Consider the following 21,566-nt stretch of genomic DNA (forward strand, 5'->3'; position numbering starts at 1 on the left):
TTTGAAGAGGAAGTCATATAATTTTTTCGCACACTTTTACTTCTTTCTTTTAATTTCATTTGTGATTGTAAAAAATGCATGTTTATATATTTATCAGCTTTAATTATTGCTACATTAAATACCCATCAGCACTGTGGTTGGTGTATTACTGAGAACCATTTCTTGCGAGTTGCATGCTTGTCTCACACTCATTTCCCAAGTATCCAATAATTGGCTGAGTGAATATTTGCGAGGCAGGGCACCCAAGCGTGAGCTCAAAGCCGCACCGACTCGTCTAAGGAACGGTGTTTTACCATAATGTCCCGAAGGCATCAAACAACTGGGAGCAGACCCAGGATAATCTCGAGGCACCGACAGCGACACGGGAGGCACACATGGCAACTTAGAGTCCTCTAACTGAGCTATGAGACGAATGGCTCCTGTGCTTGTACTGACCTGAAGACCTTCCAATGATACCTACATTTTAAAAATATATTAATTATATATATGTATGTCATAAACGTTGTTATTAATCAAATATCGCAAACCTTAAATCTACTATCCAATCGAGCTATTTCACCTTGCAGTATATCAGGAATATCCGGAATTTGCACTTCTATTTTTTGCTTCTTGAGAGGTGGAGGCATATGTCTAGAATTAATTTTTATTAATTTCGTGAATTTAAGATTATGTAAATTAAAACTAACCTTATATCAGGACCACACAATGCTTCTATACACGGCCCAAATGTTCTTTCCAAGGTATGGTTAGAAACGGGAGATTGAAGGGTGTTACTGATGACTTCTAAAAGTGGATTGAAAATCTGATGCTCCTATAAATAATTTATAAATATTAATATATACATATTTAATAATCATTGTAACATAAACAGAAAAGATACCTTCGCAGCTTGTTGATGTAGAGGGTTAGTTTGAGAATGAACTGCCATTCCTTCGCTTCTCTTAAAGTCAAGTTTTTCTAGAACCACTTCGCATTTTAGAAGAGTGTCCAAAGGCATTCGTTTATTCGGATGTGATAAAATATCCAACAGATTCTTCATCTTAGTCAACTTTTCCACATCTAAAAAATATCCAAAAAGTAATGATAACATCTCTTTCCATGCTTGATATTTATATAATTAATATAATATAATAATAATAATCTGCATGCAGTTTTAAAGCCATTGGTTGGATTTTTCGTAACTTTTTATCACTTATTTAAGGATATATCTATATTGTTTTCGAGCCCCATTGATCACCAGCTTTCATTTTAAAAATTACAATGCTAAATCATCCACAATTATTGCGTATTCGTTAATTAAGTTTGTCGGTTAATCATCATCAATTCAGACCATTTAAAAAATATACAGAAATGGGTGCAATAAATCGGGTTAAAGGTAAATATAACTACCCTTGGTGAAAATTGAGTGATACTATGAATGTGCTTATGTGATATGATTAAACTACCATGGATTTCACCGGTAAGAATTTGCGAAACATTTTACAAAAAAATTGTGGCTTTGGAAAGGGGATGTATGTAGTCGTATACCTGCCAAAAAAAAAACGTTATTGATAGAAGAATTGTGTCTAATGTGTATGAAATGGGCCAACCAGCATAAAAACTGGACTGTTTTGGATTAAAAGAGTGTAAACATTATCTGATTATCACCACATCGCTACAGGCTTGGAACAAATCAGAGTTCAGTCAAACTCAACTGCAGTATTAACTGAGACAGGGACATTATTTCATCTCTATCAAGGGGACGGCAAAAATTCGCCAGCCAGTGATCGTTTTATTTAATATTTCGATTTCATTAAGATTCATAGCATTTCATGACATCCATTATTCTGACCAAATTCGAGAGAAGAAAATGCCCCAACCTCCACCTCTCAAAGTGAGAATCGAATTATGCATATCTAAACTGAATTTTGACCAATAGGAGGGCGCAAAAAACGATTATCACTTCTCAGAAGTCAAAAATACACATCAAAAGCAATAAAATCGTGTCGGCACCATCACAGTGGGAACACTCGTTACCACTGCAACGGCGCAGACACGATTTTATTGTTTTTGCTGTATATTTTTGACTTCTGAGAAGTGATTATTGTTTTTGCGCTCTCCTATTGAACAAAAATTCGATTTAACAACACTTTAACCAATACTCTCATAGCAATAAGTCCATATAATGGGGATATTATATCGGGAAAGACAGCTCTCATATGTTTAAAATATAGTGTAATATCCAAGTGCAGACTAACTATGGAGCAATATGCGAGATGCGACATGTCTGTACTTCTTTTTTCGCTTATTTTCACCTGAGAGTTGAGTTGGCTTAGTTTGTATTTTGGACTTAATGAAAGTTTTAAAACTATAATTAGATTAAGAACTTTTATTATGTCAAGTTGGGTTTGGTTAATCCACTTTCCATTTTCAAGTCAGACCATGTCTAGAAGTCACTCGAATACCAAAAATACTCTCAGATTTTAGAAGACGCCCTAGAGCAGGGGGTCGGCAACCTTTTCATTCCTTATAGTGGGCTATATTCAGTTTTTAGTTTTATTTACCGGACCGCAAGTAATTAAGAGAATACAAAGTTCTTAACTAGTTAATCGCGATCAACTAGTAAATTACAAGATAAAATCTGATCAATTCCACTGGATGATTTTCGCCTTATAAAATATGTACTTTTAACTCTGAAAAATTAATAATGACAACTTAAAAAAAATAGCCGTACAGTGAATTCTTTTAGGATTTTTCCTTTAAAGCTACTGATTTTCCTCAAGAAAATTAGTCGCAAAGTAATAAATTCTCTCGATAACCATTAGATAAACGAAAATAAAACATAATTTCTATAAAGTACTGGAGTTAACTACTTCATATTCAATCATATAAACGGAGCAACATTAAAAAAAGTGAACAACTTCAGGTATCTAAAATCGATTCAAACTTCTGAACGATCAAATAAAAATTGAGATAAAAGCTACACTTCTATAATACACAAAACAGACTGGTTGTTAACGAATTTTGTGATTCATAATGCTGGTTTAAAACTGCCCTTTGCAAATCATTTGCAAACCTTTACTGAAAACTACTTAATACTTACTTTCCCCATCGTTAACCATGCGTTCTATCATCCTACGCAGTGGATCAATATATTTAGAAAGCTGGCGAACTTTTTCTCTGTAAGCATGATCATCACTTGTAGCACCACTGGGTGAAGGAGCAGCACCTACTCCTAAAGGAGTATTCAGTGACGAAGACGGGCTGGGAGCCATTCCAACGGATCTAAAACCATTTAAAATGTTGATATCTATCTAAATTTTTAATGGCAATGCAATATACCTTTGATGTTGTTGCATATGTTGATGTTGCTGCTGAGGATGATGAGAAGACGGAGACGGAGCTTGAAGTGCCGGGCTTGCGACACCGCCTACTGGTCCGCCGCTACCTACTCCAAGACCAGAACTTCCAACAGACATCGGTGAAGGCATAGGTCCAGCCATAACACCTACAAATACAAATATTTTATTACATAAACTCTTATGAAAATATCGGTATCTATATATGTATATATTCACCCATTGAAGCAGGACTTGGACCACCCATTGCAGCCGGAGACGGTGCAGAAGGAGAAGGACTTTGACGGAGGAATTGACTCGGAGTTGTGCCACGCGTAGCTCCGGTCTGAAAAGTTGATCCCGCTGGATTCATCATAGTATTCATACCTTCTCCAGGCTTTCGTTGTAGATGCATCATGTTCATCTGGGCTCCTAGTTTCATTGAATTAAATATTAAATAAAGTAGCTTAAATATATTTTATTTAATATGTACTGACCCATTTGACTCGGCATCTGATTTGGTCCGACCATCTGACCGGGCATATTGGGATTCATTTGATTCGGAACCATTTGATTGGTCATTGGGTTGTTGCCTTGCAGTTGATTAGTGAGTGCATTTCCACCGGAAATATTTGCATTAGACATTTGACTTTGTATGTTTGTGCCGGTCATTGAGTTAACCATTTGCCCGGGCATTTGATTGGACCCCATGGCATTATTACCCATGGAACCTATCCCCATGCCCGGTCCCATTTTGTTTTGGAGTTGCTGCTGCATGTTTGCCAATTGCGGCCTTTGGTTTAACGTCTGGTGCAGGTTCGACGCAGTGATTGGAGAGTTTTGTTGAGGAGTACCTTGTTGATTCATTGTATTTTGAGGCATCTGATTTTGCATCCCGCCTACTTGACTCGTCGGAGCTCCCATATTATTTTGTTGTACTTGCATTTGACCCTGGGGACCTATGTTATTTATCATCTGATTATTTCTAGATCCTTGACTAGCTAAACTTTGTAATGCATTAATAGGATCAGGTGCTATTCCTTGGTTATTAGAATTATTACCAGTACCGGTTTGATTTCCACCAGGTCCGCTTTGGTTAGTGTTTTGCGCGCCAACGTTATTCGGTTGATTGATTCCAGGGCCTTGTAAACCAGGTATATTTTGATTCACACCAGACTTTTTATCTAAGGAAATGTTTAAAATTACTATTCCAATCGAAGCAATAATTCAGAAGAAAAGATTAAATAAGACATACACTTGCAATTCACATTCACATTAATTATATAATAGGTTATTAAGAAGCTATTTTCAGTGTCTACATTTATTTAATTAAAAAGTAGAATAATAATTAAAATTATAATTATTTATTCTTCTATAAAATGATAATGGAATAACGAATTAAAAAACTTATAGATGTCTTTACTTCACAATAACTTAATTTAAACTGTTCATAATAATCAGAAAAGGCATGCGATAACAGCTAGTAATGAATCATAATTAAGCATTCAATCTTAATGTATTTTTACTGATAAAGCAAAATAGTGTTACGTATGCAAATAAACCTATAAGAAAAAAAAATTCACTCAAAAAAATGCAAAATTACTTCATGAAATATATATATAATTAGTAGTGAAATGCAATTTATCAATAAAATAATAAGCTTATATAAAACCAACTCATATCTCTGAAGTGTATTATTAGGCGTGCCACCATTCCTAAATACTCTTCTTTCGTTTTGGCTTTTTGAAAAACGTGATTTTCCATCTCCATGCTGTTGCGCGATGGAGACATGCCAGATTTTTGCACAAAGTCGTATCTGAAATATAATACAAATAGGCTGATGAATTTAGTTTATAATACATATTCATATTGTTTATCGTTTATTCAAATTAGATTATTCGGAAATTAATGTCGTTTTAAAAATGAAACAATAAAATTGTGTTTTATTTTTGATAAATCATTAAAAAAAAATTGCCCTCGTTAGATAATACTTTAAGCCACCACTCCTAAAACTCTTTTATAGCTTATTTGCAAAAATTCTGATTTTGAAATCAAAATAGTCCAACAGTTATTTTTTCAAGTCATATTATTATTATTTTTCCATCCAAATAGTGTTGCATGAACTGGAAAATGTGTTAATCAGAAGGAGCAATATCGGGAGAGTATAGCGGGTGAAGTTTTGCTTTCCAGCCTAATTTCTTTATGTTATCCATCGTCACTTTAGCAACATGTTTTAAAAACTTAAATAAAATGGTCAATATAAATTCAGCCATCACGAATCGGTGGTTTTTATTTATATTTTTTTTGTTAAAATGGATAGCCCGAATGTTCATGAACCCAAAAATAACAAGACACGTGTTGACACAACGACAGGAAGAGTGCGACTAATTATCCAATCAGACCAATACAAAAAAACGACATTATTCTACTAAATTATTAACAACTTATACTGGATAGAAAAGTATGGGCTAAATAGTGTAAATAAGTCATGAATAAAATAACCAAATATTCCTCTGCAATTTTTTACACACTTCGCAATCAACTTGGTAAATCATATTCAAGCGCTTGAGCGAACTTTGAGAAGAATTCCTAAGAAATCATAGGGTAATATCGCAGCATCTAGCTTATTAAAAATGTTTCAATACTGAATGGTAAATCATCTACAACAGCTCGTCTCCACCATGAATTTAAATTGTATTGTAGAGATAAGGAACTAGTTTTCATTTTGAAGAATAATTTCAAATAGTCAGCATATAATATTTAATCGGCTTTTTATTATATTAAAAACTCGAATGATTTATGCATTAGTAAAAGTGATGTTTACAATAAATTAATAAATAAAAAATACTATTTACTGTTATTAATGTAATTAAAATATTTAGTGCACTACAAAGTAGATTTTCAAGTGTGTGAATTTATAGATATTGCAAATAGCATAAATTATTCGCAAAAGAATAATTAATTAACAATAAATAAACAATGGAGTTTGAACTTTACTGCCAGAGTTATAATTATGAGTCATTTTGCACTATTGAACTGTTTTGATGTTAGTGTTTACATTTCCGTTTTTAAAAAATCGACTGTTTTTTCCTGTTATAGATATTATTCAATTCAGGTTATGAATTTATTTTGAGAATTGCATGATACAATTACATAAAATAAACACACGCATATACAAGTATGAGTCGTCCCAAAACACCATACCTAAATCAAATAATAAATAATAATAATAAGTAATCAAAATCGAGGGTTTGAATATTGGAAAATTTAAATAGAATTTCCAATCATGAGAATTCTGCATCTTATCGTGATGCATGATGATGAGAAGAAGAAAAAGAGAATTTGGTTATTTGGGGGATTACAAATGATAGATCAAGAATCCTGTGTACTAAGATGTCACCGAGGATACGACTAATTGACATATCCTTAAAGTGAGACGCGTTTTTCATAACAAAGCCGAGCATTTTGGAAGGTTTTTCCATATACATTATTTACATATACCTTCACTTGTTCGCAAAAGTAATTGTTAATTATAAATCCAATCGAACATATAATTATAATTCAAATCAAACACCATAAATTAGGTTTTCCTAGATTTTCCTAATCTCACGGATGAATTTCGAAATTAATAATTAATGTAAAATCAAGCTAGGTTGTTCATAGTGGCATCTATTGCTTGAAAACTGTAATATTAGTTTATAATTAATAAAATAGATGTCGCTGATTTACATGCTTTGATTTCAGTTGGATGTCTCTCTACTTATTTAGTAGTTAATACCTCCATTGTAAGGCATTGGACTAACGCCTGGCACGTTGCAATGGAAGATTTACAAAAAATAAATAAACAATTCATATTTGTAATAAGGATCAAGTGTGGGAAAGTGTATGTATTATATATTAGTGCATGTTAGAGCTGATATATGTACATGTATGAAATTGGAAAAACCTGTCCGATCATGTTGATCAGATTTGTAATAAATATATATGTATGTATTAAATTAGCCCAAAAAAATGTCTGATCAGATTTTTGTAACCAATCTGTATACAACCTATAATCTAAAACTGTATTAATAATAAAAAAAATGAAATATGTAAATAGCCGTATTACCGTATACTTTCTATCACACGAGTTCTTTTGAAAAATCAACATAACTCTCATAACGTCTAACAAAATAGATTTCTCAAGTTCTTAAAACAATACTCATATCAATTAAATACATTTTAAAACTATATTTATTAATTATAAATTTGATCACAGTGTGAGGTTTTCCCCAATGTGTCATGATGACCTTTATACATATATACATACGTTTTGATTAAAAAATACACTCATATGCGTACATACATATTGTATATACACACTATAATATACATATTCATTCTATAAATATGAAAATGTGATGTAAATAATATGACAGGGAAACGTACACTTAAAAGAGATACACAAAAAAACATCCTTTTATCTGGCAAGCTATATAATAAAATATCGAATTTTAGCAACGAGTGGAAATGTTTATTTAAAATTAATTTCCGATTTAAAAAGCGGCGAAATATATTGTTTATTCGGTAAAAAGTACTGATTTAACTGGTCAGGCGCAACTGCAATTATTGCTAAATACAAGTCTGGACTGGCTATGAGAGAAAAGTTAGTAAAATTTATTTTAAAAATTACCAGTGTGAATATAATTAATTAATTCAAAGAAGAATGTAAAGATTAGCTATTAAGCTAAATAAATTAATAAAATAAAAAAAAAAATAAATAAAATAAATAAGAATTTATAAAACTAAGCATTGATTTAAAAATGATTGTTTTTGTAACTACTGAGTGGGAATGAAGTATGGTTGGAAAACGTGACTCAAACAATACATTAAATGGCCAGTAGTTGAATTTCACTTCCTTATTTATCAGGAAATACTATATGCAAGAAGAGAATAAAAATAATTTACAAATGTGATGTTGGTTGTGACAAAAATCGTAAATTTTATATCTGCACAAGCTCTAAATAAGGATGAAATTTCTGGAATATTATCATATATGAAATTGATTCTTAGTATTCAAAACTTCTAATGTACTATAATATTCGATTGCTAGTTTTAAATCGTTTCGTAAGCATCTTTGCTGAAATAAGACTTTTTTCTACTGACCTTAATAAAAAAAACTCTATGTGGTCATATTACATTAACAATGTACAAAAATATTAACTCGTTCAATCAAAATTGAATATATTGATAAGAGGACAATTTAAATGAGCAAAATATAAAATAATTGTTCCATAAGACGAATTGTTTGTGCGTTACTGTTGGACAGAATAGGTGTGAGCGAGCGAGCATTGGTCAAAACAATGAACACCTTATGAGTAACTATCTGCAATGAATCCTTTTCCGAAAAAAAAATCCAAAACTTTACCTTACATATATGCACAAACAATTCGTTTTATGGAACAAAATATTTATTTAAATACATATCTCTTAACTCTTTCCCGGTCATGCACAAGTTAAATCGGAAATTTGTATTTTGTAAATTCTCATCTCAAAAATCAGCAAATTTTTCGAGAAACTTATAGCCTTATTTTGTTTAAAATAAAATTTGTACAAATATTTTTAAATATTTTGCAATGGCTGGATATTTTTATATCGCTGCATAAGAAAGGATGGGTCCATTAAAAAACATGAGTGATTTTTAAAAAAATAGTGACCGGGAAATGATTAAAATAAATCCCCGTTAAATAAAACTCTATTTATAAATGATTTGTAAGTAAAAACGATGAAATATTTTTCATGCTTTACAAATTTGGGAGAATTTTAAAGATAATACTGATACAAATATTAACGAAAATCCAATCAGCAGCTATTTGTCAATTATTGAAAAAATTCAGAAAGACAAAAACAAGTTGAACAATTGGAAGCCGGTTTCCAATATATTGTGATTCCTTGTGAAATTTAATTTGAAAATGTATTGATGTTTCTTTAATTGGTTGAAAATTATTAATTTAGAAATTGAATTACTACACTTTAGAAATAGCTGTAAAATTAATAACACAATTAGAAGCTTACCAAATTAAAATAATATTGATAAACCACTGGAAGAAAAAATATAAAAATATTATACTGCAAGAATGGGATTCTTTGCCATATTTTTATTTGTATGAAAACATTACATTACAACCCTCAGAAATGCAGAAAAGGACTGACCAAAAAAATTTCGCTATCACGCAAAAACAGATCGTAATGTGTTAACAATGTTCGAATCGGCATTGTTGTAAACAACTATTTTTTCAATGAGTTACAGTAGACCCCCAATAACACGGTAAATTGGGGGTATGCTATTTAGGTGCGTGTAATTTGGGGACTAGAAAATACTCATACAATATTTTACAATACGTAAGTACGAATCAGGCGCGTGTGGTGAGATCACACATAAAGTAACAGGCGCTCAAATAACACGTCCCTAATTTATCATGTTATTGTGGGGTCTACTGTATATAAAATCGTCATAAAGAAACCGGCTCGGATAGGAAATGACAAAAACTTACAACCCTAATATTGAAAAATTATCAACTCAAAAACAGTAGCAAATTTTATGCTAATCTATAATATTGATTTTATTTGTTTTAAAAATAAAAGTAAATACAAATATTCAATATAGTGAAACAAAATTTGCATTCGAAAGCTTTGGTTTTGCTAATCAATAAACATGGCAAATCATGGGAGCGGTATTAATTAATTAAAATAATAATAATAATGTCAATACAGGTAATACTAATTGGAGAAAAACGACGTTGACATTATAATAGCACAACAACGCAAACAACATCGGCGTTTCTGGCACACTACAAATAGTTTGCCTTTGTGATCAAAGGTCTAAAATTTTCGATGGAAAATTCATCATACTTATGAATCGGGATGATTCTCATACAACTGAGACAACAAAAAAAAGTGTCAAATAATAAAGCTAAACTTTAGTATCACCCCGCACCTACCTAATTAAATAGGCAATTGTACATAAATTAAATTTGAAAAAATAAAGCTATACGTATACATATAATTAAGAGTTTGGATTATTTAGTTTTTTAATAAAAGATATTAAGTATTCTAAGGGGTTCAAATTATTATGTGAAACTTGATCACAGAAAAAGTGATAAATGTGCATATCTATTAAAAATTACATTTTCTTATCTTTAAAATTGAAACTGGTTAGGTGTGAGCGAGCGTTTAAGGTTAGGTCAAAACATTTAAACCATTTATAGAAGGTAAATCTTTTTAATTTATATTATATACCTAATACACAATTTACATAATTGACGCTGACATTCTTGACAAATACCTGATGATGTCACTAAATAGTATGTAGATGTGGCTAATTACATAGGGTGCGAGGAACTACTACTACTAAAGTGGTCCCAAATACCAATAATAGATTCAAAAGTCAACAATGATCGAGTAGTACTATTACTATTAGCACTGTCACAATAAAATTCACAAACATCACAAATTTTCATTTATATGAGTAAATAATAACATTTTAGCGACGACATTTTGACGAAACGCTGGCGTTCGCCAAGATCCTTCGTCGGCGCTACTAAAGGGTTTCAACTCCTCCATGTCTGCTCAACTTCGGCCCGAAAGACAGCTGCGCCTACGAGAACTAACGTTTACTAACTGTAATCCAGTGTAGCCAGTATTAAAAAATATATTTTTTTATCTTCTTTGTTTTTTATGCAACAATGTTTTTATGCACACTTATGTACATAAAAAACATCATAAATTTAAAAGAACGAAAAGTACTTTTTTTGTATTATTTTGTAAATATAATTTTTTAATTTTCGGTGTTTACCCTTGATAATTAAATATTAATTTGTAACTTTATTCGAATATGAAATACTATAAAAAATATGTATTATTTTGCGTGGTAACTTATCGAACATTCTCTGACGATTCGCAAAACTTTTTCTGCTTCCTCTGAGAGTATGGTCGGAAAAAAACTATTTCTAGATAAGTTCAATGATAATAAAATTAAATGCATTCTAAACATCTGCATTCTAGACAAATGTTATTTAAATTAATTTCACTATTATATTAATTTTAATGTACCCCATTTCGGTACTCAAGGTTTACGGCAAATGTTGCGCCTTTACTTAGATTTTTGTAAAGCAGCGAGGATTTTTGCAACAAAACGTTATTGGCCGCTTTCGTAGCCGCTAGGGCCAAACCTTTATCCTCGCGTTTTTTGACGTGTGATTTGACAGCCAAATTAAATTATTTAAGAAAATTACTGCTTTCCCCCATGATGGCCACCAATCTCAAAAAATTATTTCAGACAGTGCATAATGATGAAACGGCAATAGAATTCTTGCAGAATTGTAACATTGTACCGAGAAAGAAAATGTGTACGAACGGACATGAGATGAAAATTTCATTCCGTAGTTCAAAACCTCCCTCGTGGCAATGTTATAAAAGATCCTGCAGAATATCTATAGGGGTACGAAAAGGAACATGGCTCGACAGTTCAAAAATTTCATTTCAAAATGTAGTGTTGTTTATTTACTTTTGGTCTCGTGAAACGACAACTTTAAAATTGTGTAAACATGAGTTGGATATAAATCGCTCTACGGTTATCGACTGGAACAATTGCTTGCGAGAGGTGTGTGTGTGGCGATTGGAACAATTTGATTCCATGATCGGCGGGGAAGGAATGACTGTGGAGATTGACGAGAGCCTTTTTGTTCGATCGAAAGATAATCAAGGGAGAATTCTACCTCAACAATGGATATTTGGAGGACTTTGTCGGGAGACGAAGGATTGTTTTGTCGTTCAAGTTCCTGACTGTTCCGCTACAACTCTTTTACCGATTATAAGGCAAAAAATCAGACCGGGCTCCAACATTATTACCGATTTATGGCGAGCATACAATAATATTATATCAATCGAAATTGAACATCAATCGATCAACCGTCGGCTTCATTTTATCGACCCAAAAACACTCGCAGATACCAAACAAGTGAAGCGTATGTGGGGCTTGGTGAAAATAAAAGAAGACGCGGGCAATAAGAGAAGACGCGGAACGGACAGGAATTTCATGCACTCGTACTTAGCTGAGTTCATGTGGAGAACGACATTAAACAATCGCGATCCTTTTCAAGCCATACTTGATGATATAGCTTCATTTTGGTCGACTCAAGTACCGCGTAAGACTAATTTCATTATTTATAATGCTTTTAATAATATAATTTCAATATAAACATAATTATCATATATGTATGTACTTTCTCCGACTTTATCTTACCAGTTGTATAAGTGTAACTGCATGCGCCCAATTGTTTCACAATAGTACCCTAAATTATTTACTCATTATTGCAGAAACTGACATAGAAAATAATGAAGAACTAGTTCCTTCCATCAACATGATTCATTGTAAAGTCGAGGTATTGAAAAGTAATATGTGACACTTGTTAATGCATACGGTTTAAACACCCGCTCTTGGAAATATTTGCCAGCTTGATACCTACAAAAATAAATCTGTTCCTTTTTTAAGGCGGAATCAATAAAATGCGAATACGATAGCAGCGAAGATACATCCACAAATTATGTTGACGACATGTTCGAAATTGGTTAGACGTACTTAATATTTTAGCATAGTGTTACATTTTATTATATTTAATTATTATATGATTTCAGAAATCCACGATGTTAAGGATATACTTAAGACGAATACTATCAGTGTTGATGTGATATCTCAACAAAAGTACAACACCCCCAAAGTAATAATCAAATAGATTTCTTTATATATTTCGATATTTAGCTAACGAATAAAATTTATATTTTAGAAACCAAATAGAGAAAAAGTTACCAGAGTTAAATGTATGCACAGTAAACCTTATAAAAATAAGTGCGATAAATGTAAAAAAGCATTTCAATATAAAAGCACACTTTTAAAACATATAAAATCTCAGTGTTATATATGACCGAATGTAAAATATGAGGAAAAGCATTCAAAACTCATGACTTTCATTCACAACATTCACAACTCAAAACGACATTCGAGTATTTGAATGCGATAAATGTGGAAAAACATTCACTGAACACGGTCTAGTAAGACATATGGAAACACAGCGCTATTCGTAATTTTAACGATGATCGTTAGTTTGAATGTAAGAAATGTTAAAAGCATTATTATCTAAATAGTCTTTCAATACATATGAAAACACATAAAAATTCATAATGACGTTTGTGACTGAATATAAAATATGTGTAACGTCAAATGCAAAATCATAGCGATGTTTGTAACTTTGAATATGAAAAATGTGGAAAAGCATTCAAATATACCTCTTTTTCGGGGCATATGAAAACTCATATAAATGTTCATGAATTTGAGTGGAAAAATTGAGTGGAAAAGCATTCAAAACTAAATTTACACTATCTAAACATATGCAGACTATGGTGACGTTTGTGACTTTGACCCTTTGCAATCGGATGCCGCCGCTATGGTGGCATTGTCGGTTTTTCGTTGCACTCGGAAGGCAGCATTTCGTATGCTATACTTCAGCGACATCTTTACTGTTATATATTGTTTTAAATCGTTCAATTTCTATTGTATTTCATCAAAAAAAAATATTATTCATGTTAATGAATAACTAAAAGTTAATAATTTTACCAGACTCCCCGATAACGTAGACATGGAGCGTGTACTCAAAAAATTAGAAATCTTTGCAATACGTATGCATGAATGAATGTGTATGTACAGGCCCACGGTGAGATTTTGGCTGTGTACGTATTGGAAATGTTTTTATACTCGCATTTCCCAGCTTGGGCAGGGGAGCAAAACTCAAAAGAACTTATATTTATGTACACGTGTATTTGTTTTACAGTTATATTTTTAACTGAAATATTTTCAGGACTGTAATTATTTAACTTTTAGTGCGAGAAATAAAAATGATTTTGATCTAATGTTTTTTTACTCTTTTGTTCCACAATCTGCCTATTGACAACAAGTGATTTTTATAGCTATTTTTTCTCTTTCCCTGGTTAATAAGAACATTTTATAAATCTCCAAAAATTTACACAACACTGAATATTACAGAATCTAACTTCTCTAAGTTGTGATTTTCAAATTGGTTAATAAGTATTTAAATTTATACTAAAATTATTAAATAAAAAAAATAAGGTGCGCCCTCTGTGTAGTTCTTCCCTGGGTGCACAATATCCTAGGAACGCCACGGCGTTCATCCATATATATGTTAGAAATTAGTTAGCTTATTCCGTGAAATAAGCAATAATTTGTTTAATTGATAAAAAATGCAAGCTTGTTGCTTCATTCGTGATTATCCGCTGAATACGTGAATTGAACGGGAATTGTTTTGCTTATTTCGTGCATTGAGCAAAGTAGATTGTGTTTTACGTAACTAGACAAAATGATATTTCATTATATAAAAAGTAATGTTAATTTTCATTAAACATGGCAAAAATAGTCTAGAACTATAAATTTGACGACGTACAAATTTTATTAACAGATATTTTCACGATTCATATAGTGGGTGTATGGTCGAATTTTAATCTCTTATGGTGTAACAGGGTTGGTACGAAACTAGCCCTCTTGTGGTGCTTTTCGTAACTAGCGGTGACATTTGCTACATGAAAATATTCATAAATATATCTCTGCCTATTTAAACAATAATTAAGTAAATACATAAAAAAATGCAGTGACAGAATTCGCGTACTCGGGCGTACGGGGTAGTACATAACCCACATGATGGCTATCAATCTCGAAACTATATTTCAGACAGTACATAATGATGAAACGGCAATAAAATTCTTACAACGTTCGAATATTATACCAAGAGTGAAAATGTGTAAGAACGGACACTTCATGAAACTTGTATTTTATAGTTCAAAACCGCCTTTATGGGAATGTTATAAACGATCCTGTAAAATATCCATAGGGATACGTAAAGGGACTTGGCTTGAAAATTCAAAAATTTCATTTCAAAATGTAGTGTTGTTTATTTACTTTTGGTCTCGTGAAACGACAACTTTAAAATGGTGTAAACACGAGTTGGGTATAAGTAAGAGTACGGTTATCGACTGGAATAATTGCTTACGAGAAGTATGTGTGTGGCGATCGAAACAATTTGATTCGATGATCGGCGGGGAAGGAATGACGGTGGAGATCGACGAGAGCCTTTTTGTTAGACGAAAAGATAGTCATGGCAAAATTTTACCTAAACAATGGATATTTGGAGGACTTTGTCTTGAGACGAAGGATTGTTTTGCCGTTCAAGTTCCTGACCGTTTCGCTAAAACTCTTTTGCCGATTATAAGGCAAAAAATCAGACCAGGCTCCAAAATTGTTACCGATTTATGGCGAGCATATAATAATATTATATCAATTGAGTTTGAACATCAAATGGTCAACCACCGGCTTCATTTCGTCGACCCCGCAACACTCGCGAACACTAAACAAGTGAAGCGTATGTGGGGCTTGATGAAAATAAAGGAAGACGCGTGCAATAAGAGAAGACGCGGAACGAACAAGAATTTAATGAGCTCGTACTTGGCTGAATTCATGTGGAGAACGACATTAAACAATCGCGATCCTTTTCAAGCCATACTTCATGATATAGCCCCATTTTTGTCTACTCAAATACTACGTAAGAATAGTTTAATTATTTATGATACTTTTAATAATATAATTTAAATAAAAACATTATTATCATATACTTTCTCAGACTTTATCTTGCTGATTGTATTAGCGTAATTGTGCATGCACACTCCTGTGCGTATGCGCTCAATTTTTTCAGAAGAGTACCCTAAATCGCTTACTCATTTTTGCAGAAACTAACATAGAAAATAATGAAGAAATAGTTCCTTCCATTAACACGAATCATTGTAAAGTCCAGGTATTGAAACGTAATATGTAACACTTGTTAACGCATACGTGATTTAAACACGTGCCTACAAAAATAAATCTGTTTCTTTTTTAAGGCAGAATCTATACAATGCGAATACGATAGAAACGAAGATACACCCAGTAATGAAGTAAACGACATGTTGGAAATTGGTTAGTCACACTTATTATTTTAGCATAGATTTTACACACACATTCACATTTTAATATATTTAATTATTACATTATTTCAGAAGTCCACGATGTTGAGGATATACTTGAGACAAATAACACCAGTGTTGATGTGATATCTCAACAAAATTACATCACCCCTAAAGTAATAGTCAAATAGATTTCGATTTCTATATATTTCGAAATTTACCTAACGAATGAAATTTAAATTTTAGAAACCAAAAAGAGAAAAAGGTACCCGAGTTAAACTTATGCACAGTGAACCTATTAAAAATAAGTGTGATAAATGTGAAAAAACATTTCGATATAATATCGCACTCTTAAAACATGATAAAATTCATAGTGTTGTTGATGACTTTGAATGTAAAGTATGTGGAAAAACATTCAAAACTCGTGACCATCTTTCACAACATTCCCAAACTCATAACAACATTCAGATCTTTCAATGTGACAAATGTGTGAAAATATTCATTGCCAAAGACGGTCTAGTGAGACATATGGAAACACAGCACTTAGCCTAAATGTGTAAAAGCATTTAAATCTAAATGCTATCTTTCAAATCATAAGAAAAATTACATATAAAATCAACGATGATCGTTAGTTTGAATGTAACAAATGTGGGAAAGCATTATTATCCAAACAGTCTTTCAACGCATGAAAACACACTGTATGAAAACTCATCGTACTTTTGGATTTTATTAATGTGGAAAAGCATTTAAATATAAATGCAGACTTTCAGTGTATATAAAATTTCATAGCGATATTTGTGACTTTAAATGTGGAAAAGGGTTTAAACATAAAACCACACTTCCAAATCATATGCAAACATATAGCAATGTACATAACTTTGAATGTAATAAATGTGGAAAAGCATTCTTTATTAAATCTAGCCTTTAATGCATATAAAAATTCATAGTGATGTTTGTGACTTTGAATGTATAAAATGTGGAATGGCATTCAAATGTCAAATATATACTACCTATATGTCACGTCATATGAAAACTCATAGCGATGTTTGTAATTTTGAATGTGAAAAATGCAGAAAAGCATTTAAAAATAGAAATTTAATTTATTGATATTACTTATAGAAATCATTACATCAAATCAAATTAAAAAATTATCATATAAGTATAATGTTTTTTATTTATTATTTCTTCAGTTATATATGTAAATATATGGGGTAACAGAGAAAAATCGACCAGCATACATATTTTTAATATAATACATATTTTTGTATTGACCAATATATATAGGTCACACTTTTATCTTTATATTAAAGATAGTGCTATTTGTATTATAAATTATTACAAAATGTGCAACAATATCGAGTTCTTTAATTACTTGTAGGTTTGTATACGTCTCATAGAACCGAGATTGGCGTGCAGTGGGGAATAGTTGCTTTTCCAGTCTTCTAAGCCTCGTTCAAATTTTGGAATAGCGCTGCTTACTGCAAGTTAAGATGGACTTAATGTAATATGATGAGTTAGGAATATCTGGTGGAAGTTCTTAATGAAGGTTCCTGCCGAAAGTCAGGGACGTAATTACAGCTTTTTTCAGGAGGGTGGGGGGAGGGGTAGGCAAAAGTTGAGCAGTAAAAATATTACGACTTAAAATAAGTGAGAATCGAATAAAACATATCTAAACCGAATTTCGACCAATAGGAGAGCTCAAAAAACAATTTATTATCCCTTTTCAAAAGTCAACAATCCACGTCAAAAGCAATAAAATTGTGCCACCGCCGTCGCAGTGGAAACGCGAATGCACCGACACGATTTTATTACTTTTGACCTATTTTTTTTTTTACTTTTGAGAAGTGATGATTGTTTTTTCGCTCTCTATTGATCCAAAATCAGAAACGCCATTCTAGTTTTTTCTAGCTTTTTTTTATATTTCGACTTCATTATGACTCATAGTATTCAATTAAATGACATGCATTTTTATGACCAACTTTATGGAGGAGAGATATCTATTCAATCGATAGTAAAAAATGTTATCGTTTCGTATCGTTTTGTTCATTTTCGAATCGAACATTTCGCTCCTAAAACTGAACAGTTACCAGACTGAACGTGTAACTCAAGTCTAATAAGTTAAGGTGACCAGACGTCTTCCTTTGAGGAGGATTTTCCTCCTCAAAAATGTTTTACTCCCTTGCCCTTTTGTTGTCCTTCTTTGTTTTTATTGAACAAAAAATTGAATAATTAAAATGACCTTTATATTTTTTAGCTCTTGCAGCAATTTTTCCTTTTTTATCCTCCCCGAACAAAAATTTCCGAGATTGCATTATTATTTTTAGTGTCCTTTGATATTTTTAAAATCTGATCATCTTAAATAAGTTTTAACCTTTTTTGTCTACAGATTTTTATTAATGTTTTTCTATTTAATCAAGAATATCTAAAAATATATTTTAATATTATTTAAAATAATATTTTTTGTTGCATTTTAACGTGTTGGGCATATATAGCAATGCTATGGCCAAGCTGTCAGTTGACATTCGCTTTAGATGAACGCAGTTGTAGCGCGTAATACAAATTTTGAGGTTATCTTCATAATTTAGAATTTATGTAATGAAAGGTTCGTAATTTATCACCCTGATATATTTTTACTTATTTTGTGTAATATAATATCCATTTAAAATAACTAACCTATATTTTTAGTGTTTTGATAAGGAATAACAAAATGACTACTACCATTTTACGAGTGAAAAGGCGATTGGACGAAAATCCAGTTGACGCTTTGGTGTTACATTGCAAAAAAGCTAAGCTACAGAATGAGGAAGGTCCAGCACATTCCGTATTTGTTTTTTCGGCAACAGTAGATGATCATGTATTATTTTTTACATATTGGATATACTTATTACCATACAGCAAATTTGTTACCTTACTTTTAAATTCGTTTAAGGAAAATAATTTAGATTTTATAAAACACGCACTACACAAAAACAAAGAAAAGGATGTGAAGCGTACTAAATTAAAAGATGGAGAACTTTTAAAAAACAAAATAAAACAAACGAAATTCGACGATGAAAAAAAAATGAAACTAATAAACTACACTAGGGGATTATACGTAAATTCTGAGACTGGTGAAAATAAACTGAATGCTTCGACTGAATATGCCTTAATCGACGTACATAAAGATCATTCACAAAATGACAGCGAAAAGTATGCAGTCGATCTGTACTTTCCCCATGATAATACTTTAAACATCATGGACATTGATGATTTAGAAGGGTATGCAGAAAAATTATAATTAATATACAATATAACAATAGTGTGAATTAAGTTTTAATCTGGTTTTCTCTATAAAATATTTACTCTTGACTAGTGGTATCGAAATGCTACTCTTATTAAGGGTGATCAATACGATTGCAGCTTAGGTAAACTTGAAGACGATTACCCTGATTATTTTGCTTGGGGTGCTATTTAACCGGGAATTATTTTGAGAGATATATCCATTAAAATGAATACCTTGTTCCATAATACTAATTGCTTGTGCATTTATGTAAGGTAAATCTTCGGATTTTTTCTTCAAAAACTATTATTCATAGTTGTTCACTGTTCTGACCAATATGTCCAACTACAGTTCACAAACAATTTGTTTTATGGAAATATTATTTTATATATTGCTTATTTAAATTGTCCTCTTTTACTTGTTACATCGTAGTTGGGTTGTACAGTATTCTTTTTAAAAATGTGCTGTTGGTGACTATTCAATAAAACTCAAAGAAATTTTAACAGATCTAACGAATAATACCTTTACGCGTACCAGTCGTGGAAAAAAATTTTCTTTCATTTTATAGTTTATAAAAGTATAAATTAATATAATGTATTATGTAAAGGTTGATCCAACTTCAGAGTTTCAGAGATATATTTTTCTGTCCCTTTTTTCACTGTCCTCGCGTTGCAAGTCTCGTTTGTTATGTTAATTAGACTTACAAGTCGAGGATTTGAATAACCACATTGGCTTTTACATTGTTTTGTATAGTAACAGTTTATTTCCTAGTGATAGTTGAGACCCTCGACTGATTAGCCACTAAATTTTATTCCAAGTTTTATTTTTGCTCAGATATGTCTCCACCATGCAGTAATTCGTATAGATGTTTACGCTTAACCATTAATAAAAAATATTCAACTTCCTAATTGTACTATGCAAAGCTGTGTTTCTAATCATGACAATAAATATATAATTTTATCTAGGATACATCCAGTGAATGAAGATTTCTTCTTCGGCACATACAGAGATGGAGATAACAATATGGTTGACTCTGATATCGATGCTGATGATGATGACTCAAATGATGAAAATAATTGCCGTAACGAATATCCAGACACAGATGACAGCATACATGAGGAAGATATGATAAATGCAGTTAAAACTATAGATATCGGTATATATTTATCTCTATTAATAAGATTTTTTTGTACAAATAAATACATATTATTTTTATTTTTAGATAATGAGCTTTCAACTGATGATGAAGATGTTTATGCAGATAATGAATACTCAAAAAATAGTAATGGAATAAGTTCATCCGATATTGATAGATATGGACTTGCTTATGCTAAATATAAGGCTAAAATTTTGAAAGCTCCAAATGATGATATGCCTGAATTGATTGAAACTGAATGTCCAGATTCAATTGATGAAGATGAAAACGAAGCATCATTTTTCTATCCAAAAAATGATGATTCTTGCAGTTCAAATGAGTCACACAGTGAAAGTGGTCGCTCTAGCTGTAGCGATGTCGAACTGGATAAATAAAAATATTGAAACTGATTCTACTGAAATTTAAATTTATTAATCAAGTTTATTTTTATATAATTATGTTTGTTATTTACATTTTTCAAATACCTAATAAAGTGAACAACAAAATTAAAAAATGTTTACATAAATCTCAACATTTTCTTTCAGGGAAAGAGCCGTTTATGAATAAGATATTATAAACTGCTTTGGTAATTGTATTTTGTTAAAAAAAAAGTATCTTATTATGCTTAGTGATGTCTATATTTAGATACTTATATATTATATTGAAGAAGTTTTTTAGTTTGTTTCTAAAAAGTTGTTCATGTTGCTGCTTTGAGTCCTAAATTATTTTCGAGGATAAATTATGTCCTTCACAAAATCATTTAATAATATACAAATCGAACTTTCAAAACATAAACACAGCCTCTACCCTTTCA

General features: G+C 31.5%; 3 protein-coding genes across 10 annotated transcripts; 2 read left to right on the plus strand and 1 right to left on the minus strand.

Annotated features, from left to right (window-relative positions):
- Window positions 1–58: 58 nt before the first annotated feature.
- MED15 (mediator complex subunit 15) lies at window positions 59–10,974 on the minus strand. 3 transcript variants are annotated; one of them, XM_088185325.1, is made up of 11 exons: window positions 10,837–10,974; window positions 4,994–5,133; window positions 4,385–4,501; window positions 3,815–4,276; window positions 3,558–3,749; window positions 3,322–3,487; window positions 3,083–3,264; window positions 881–1,059; window positions 687–811; window positions 528–630; window positions 59–456 (listed from the first exon to the last, which is right to left on the minus strand). In XM_088185325.1, the coding sequence occupies exons 1-11, from the start codon at window positions 10,917–10,919 to the stop codon at window positions 115–117; spliced, it is 2,091 nt and encodes a 696-aa protein (XP_088041451.1). In that variant the 5' UTR covers window positions 10,920–10,974; the 3' UTR covers window positions 59–114. The 3 variants fall into 3 exon arrangements, with proteins under 3 accessions (XP_088041451.1, XP_088041400.1, XP_088041313.1); XM_088185274.1 differs by having other exon boundaries at window positions 4,379–4,501; XM_088185187.1 differs by having other exon boundaries at window positions 3,815–4,501.
- Window positions 10,975–11,517: 543 nt separating this feature from the next.
- LOC148239029 (uncharacterized) lies at window positions 11,518–17,518 on the plus strand. 6 transcript variants are annotated; one of them, XM_088185728.1, is made up of 5 exons: window positions 11,518–12,502; window positions 12,675–12,739; window positions 12,850–12,925; window positions 12,993–13,075; window positions 16,605–17,518. In XM_088185728.1, the coding sequence occupies exons 1-5, from the start codon at window positions 11,602–11,604 to the stop codon at window positions 16,908–16,910; spliced, it is 1,431 nt and encodes a 476-aa protein (XP_088041854.1). In that variant the 5' UTR covers window positions 11,518–11,601; the 3' UTR covers window positions 16,911–17,518. The 6 variants fall into 6 exon arrangements, 1 of the variants encoding a protein (XP_088041854.1); XR_015809566.1 differs by lacking the exons at window positions 11,518–12,502; window positions 12,675–12,739; window positions 12,850–12,925; window positions 12,993–13,075 and adding exons at window positions 14,874–15,961; window positions 16,112–16,210; window positions 16,296–16,371; window positions 16,452–16,534 and having other exon boundaries at window positions 16,605–16,745; XR_015809557.1 differs by lacking the exons at window positions 11,518–12,502; window positions 12,675–12,739; window positions 12,850–12,925; window positions 12,993–13,075 and adding exons at window positions 14,874–15,961; window positions 16,146–16,210; window positions 16,296–16,371; window positions 16,452–16,534 and having other exon boundaries at window positions 16,605–16,745.
- Window positions 17,519–18,871: 1,353 nt separating this feature from the next.
- fs(2)ltoPP43 (female sterile (2) ltoPP43) lies at window positions 18,872–21,266 on the plus strand. The gene is made up of 5 exons (XM_088182055.1): window positions 18,872–18,960; window positions 19,044–19,212; window positions 19,288–19,616; window positions 20,583–20,773; window positions 20,840–21,266. Exons 2-5 carry the CDS (start codon window positions 19,066–19,068, stop codon window positions 21,145–21,147), a joined length of 975 nt encoding a protein of 324 aa, XP_088038181.1. The 5' UTR covers window positions 18,872–18,960; window positions 19,044–19,065; the 3' UTR covers window positions 21,148–21,266.
- The last annotated feature ends 300 nt before the right edge of the window (window positions 21,267–21,566 follow it).

Source organism: Plectrocnemia conspersa, unplaced genomic scaffold, assembly GCF_051122295.1.
Source record: "Plectrocnemia conspersa isolate PC_06_02 unplaced genomic scaffold, ASM5112229v1 ptg000001l, whole genome shotgun sequence".
Lineage (NCBI taxonomy): Eukaryota > Metazoa > Arthropoda > Insecta > Trichoptera > Polycentropodidae > Plectrocnemia > Plectrocnemia conspersa.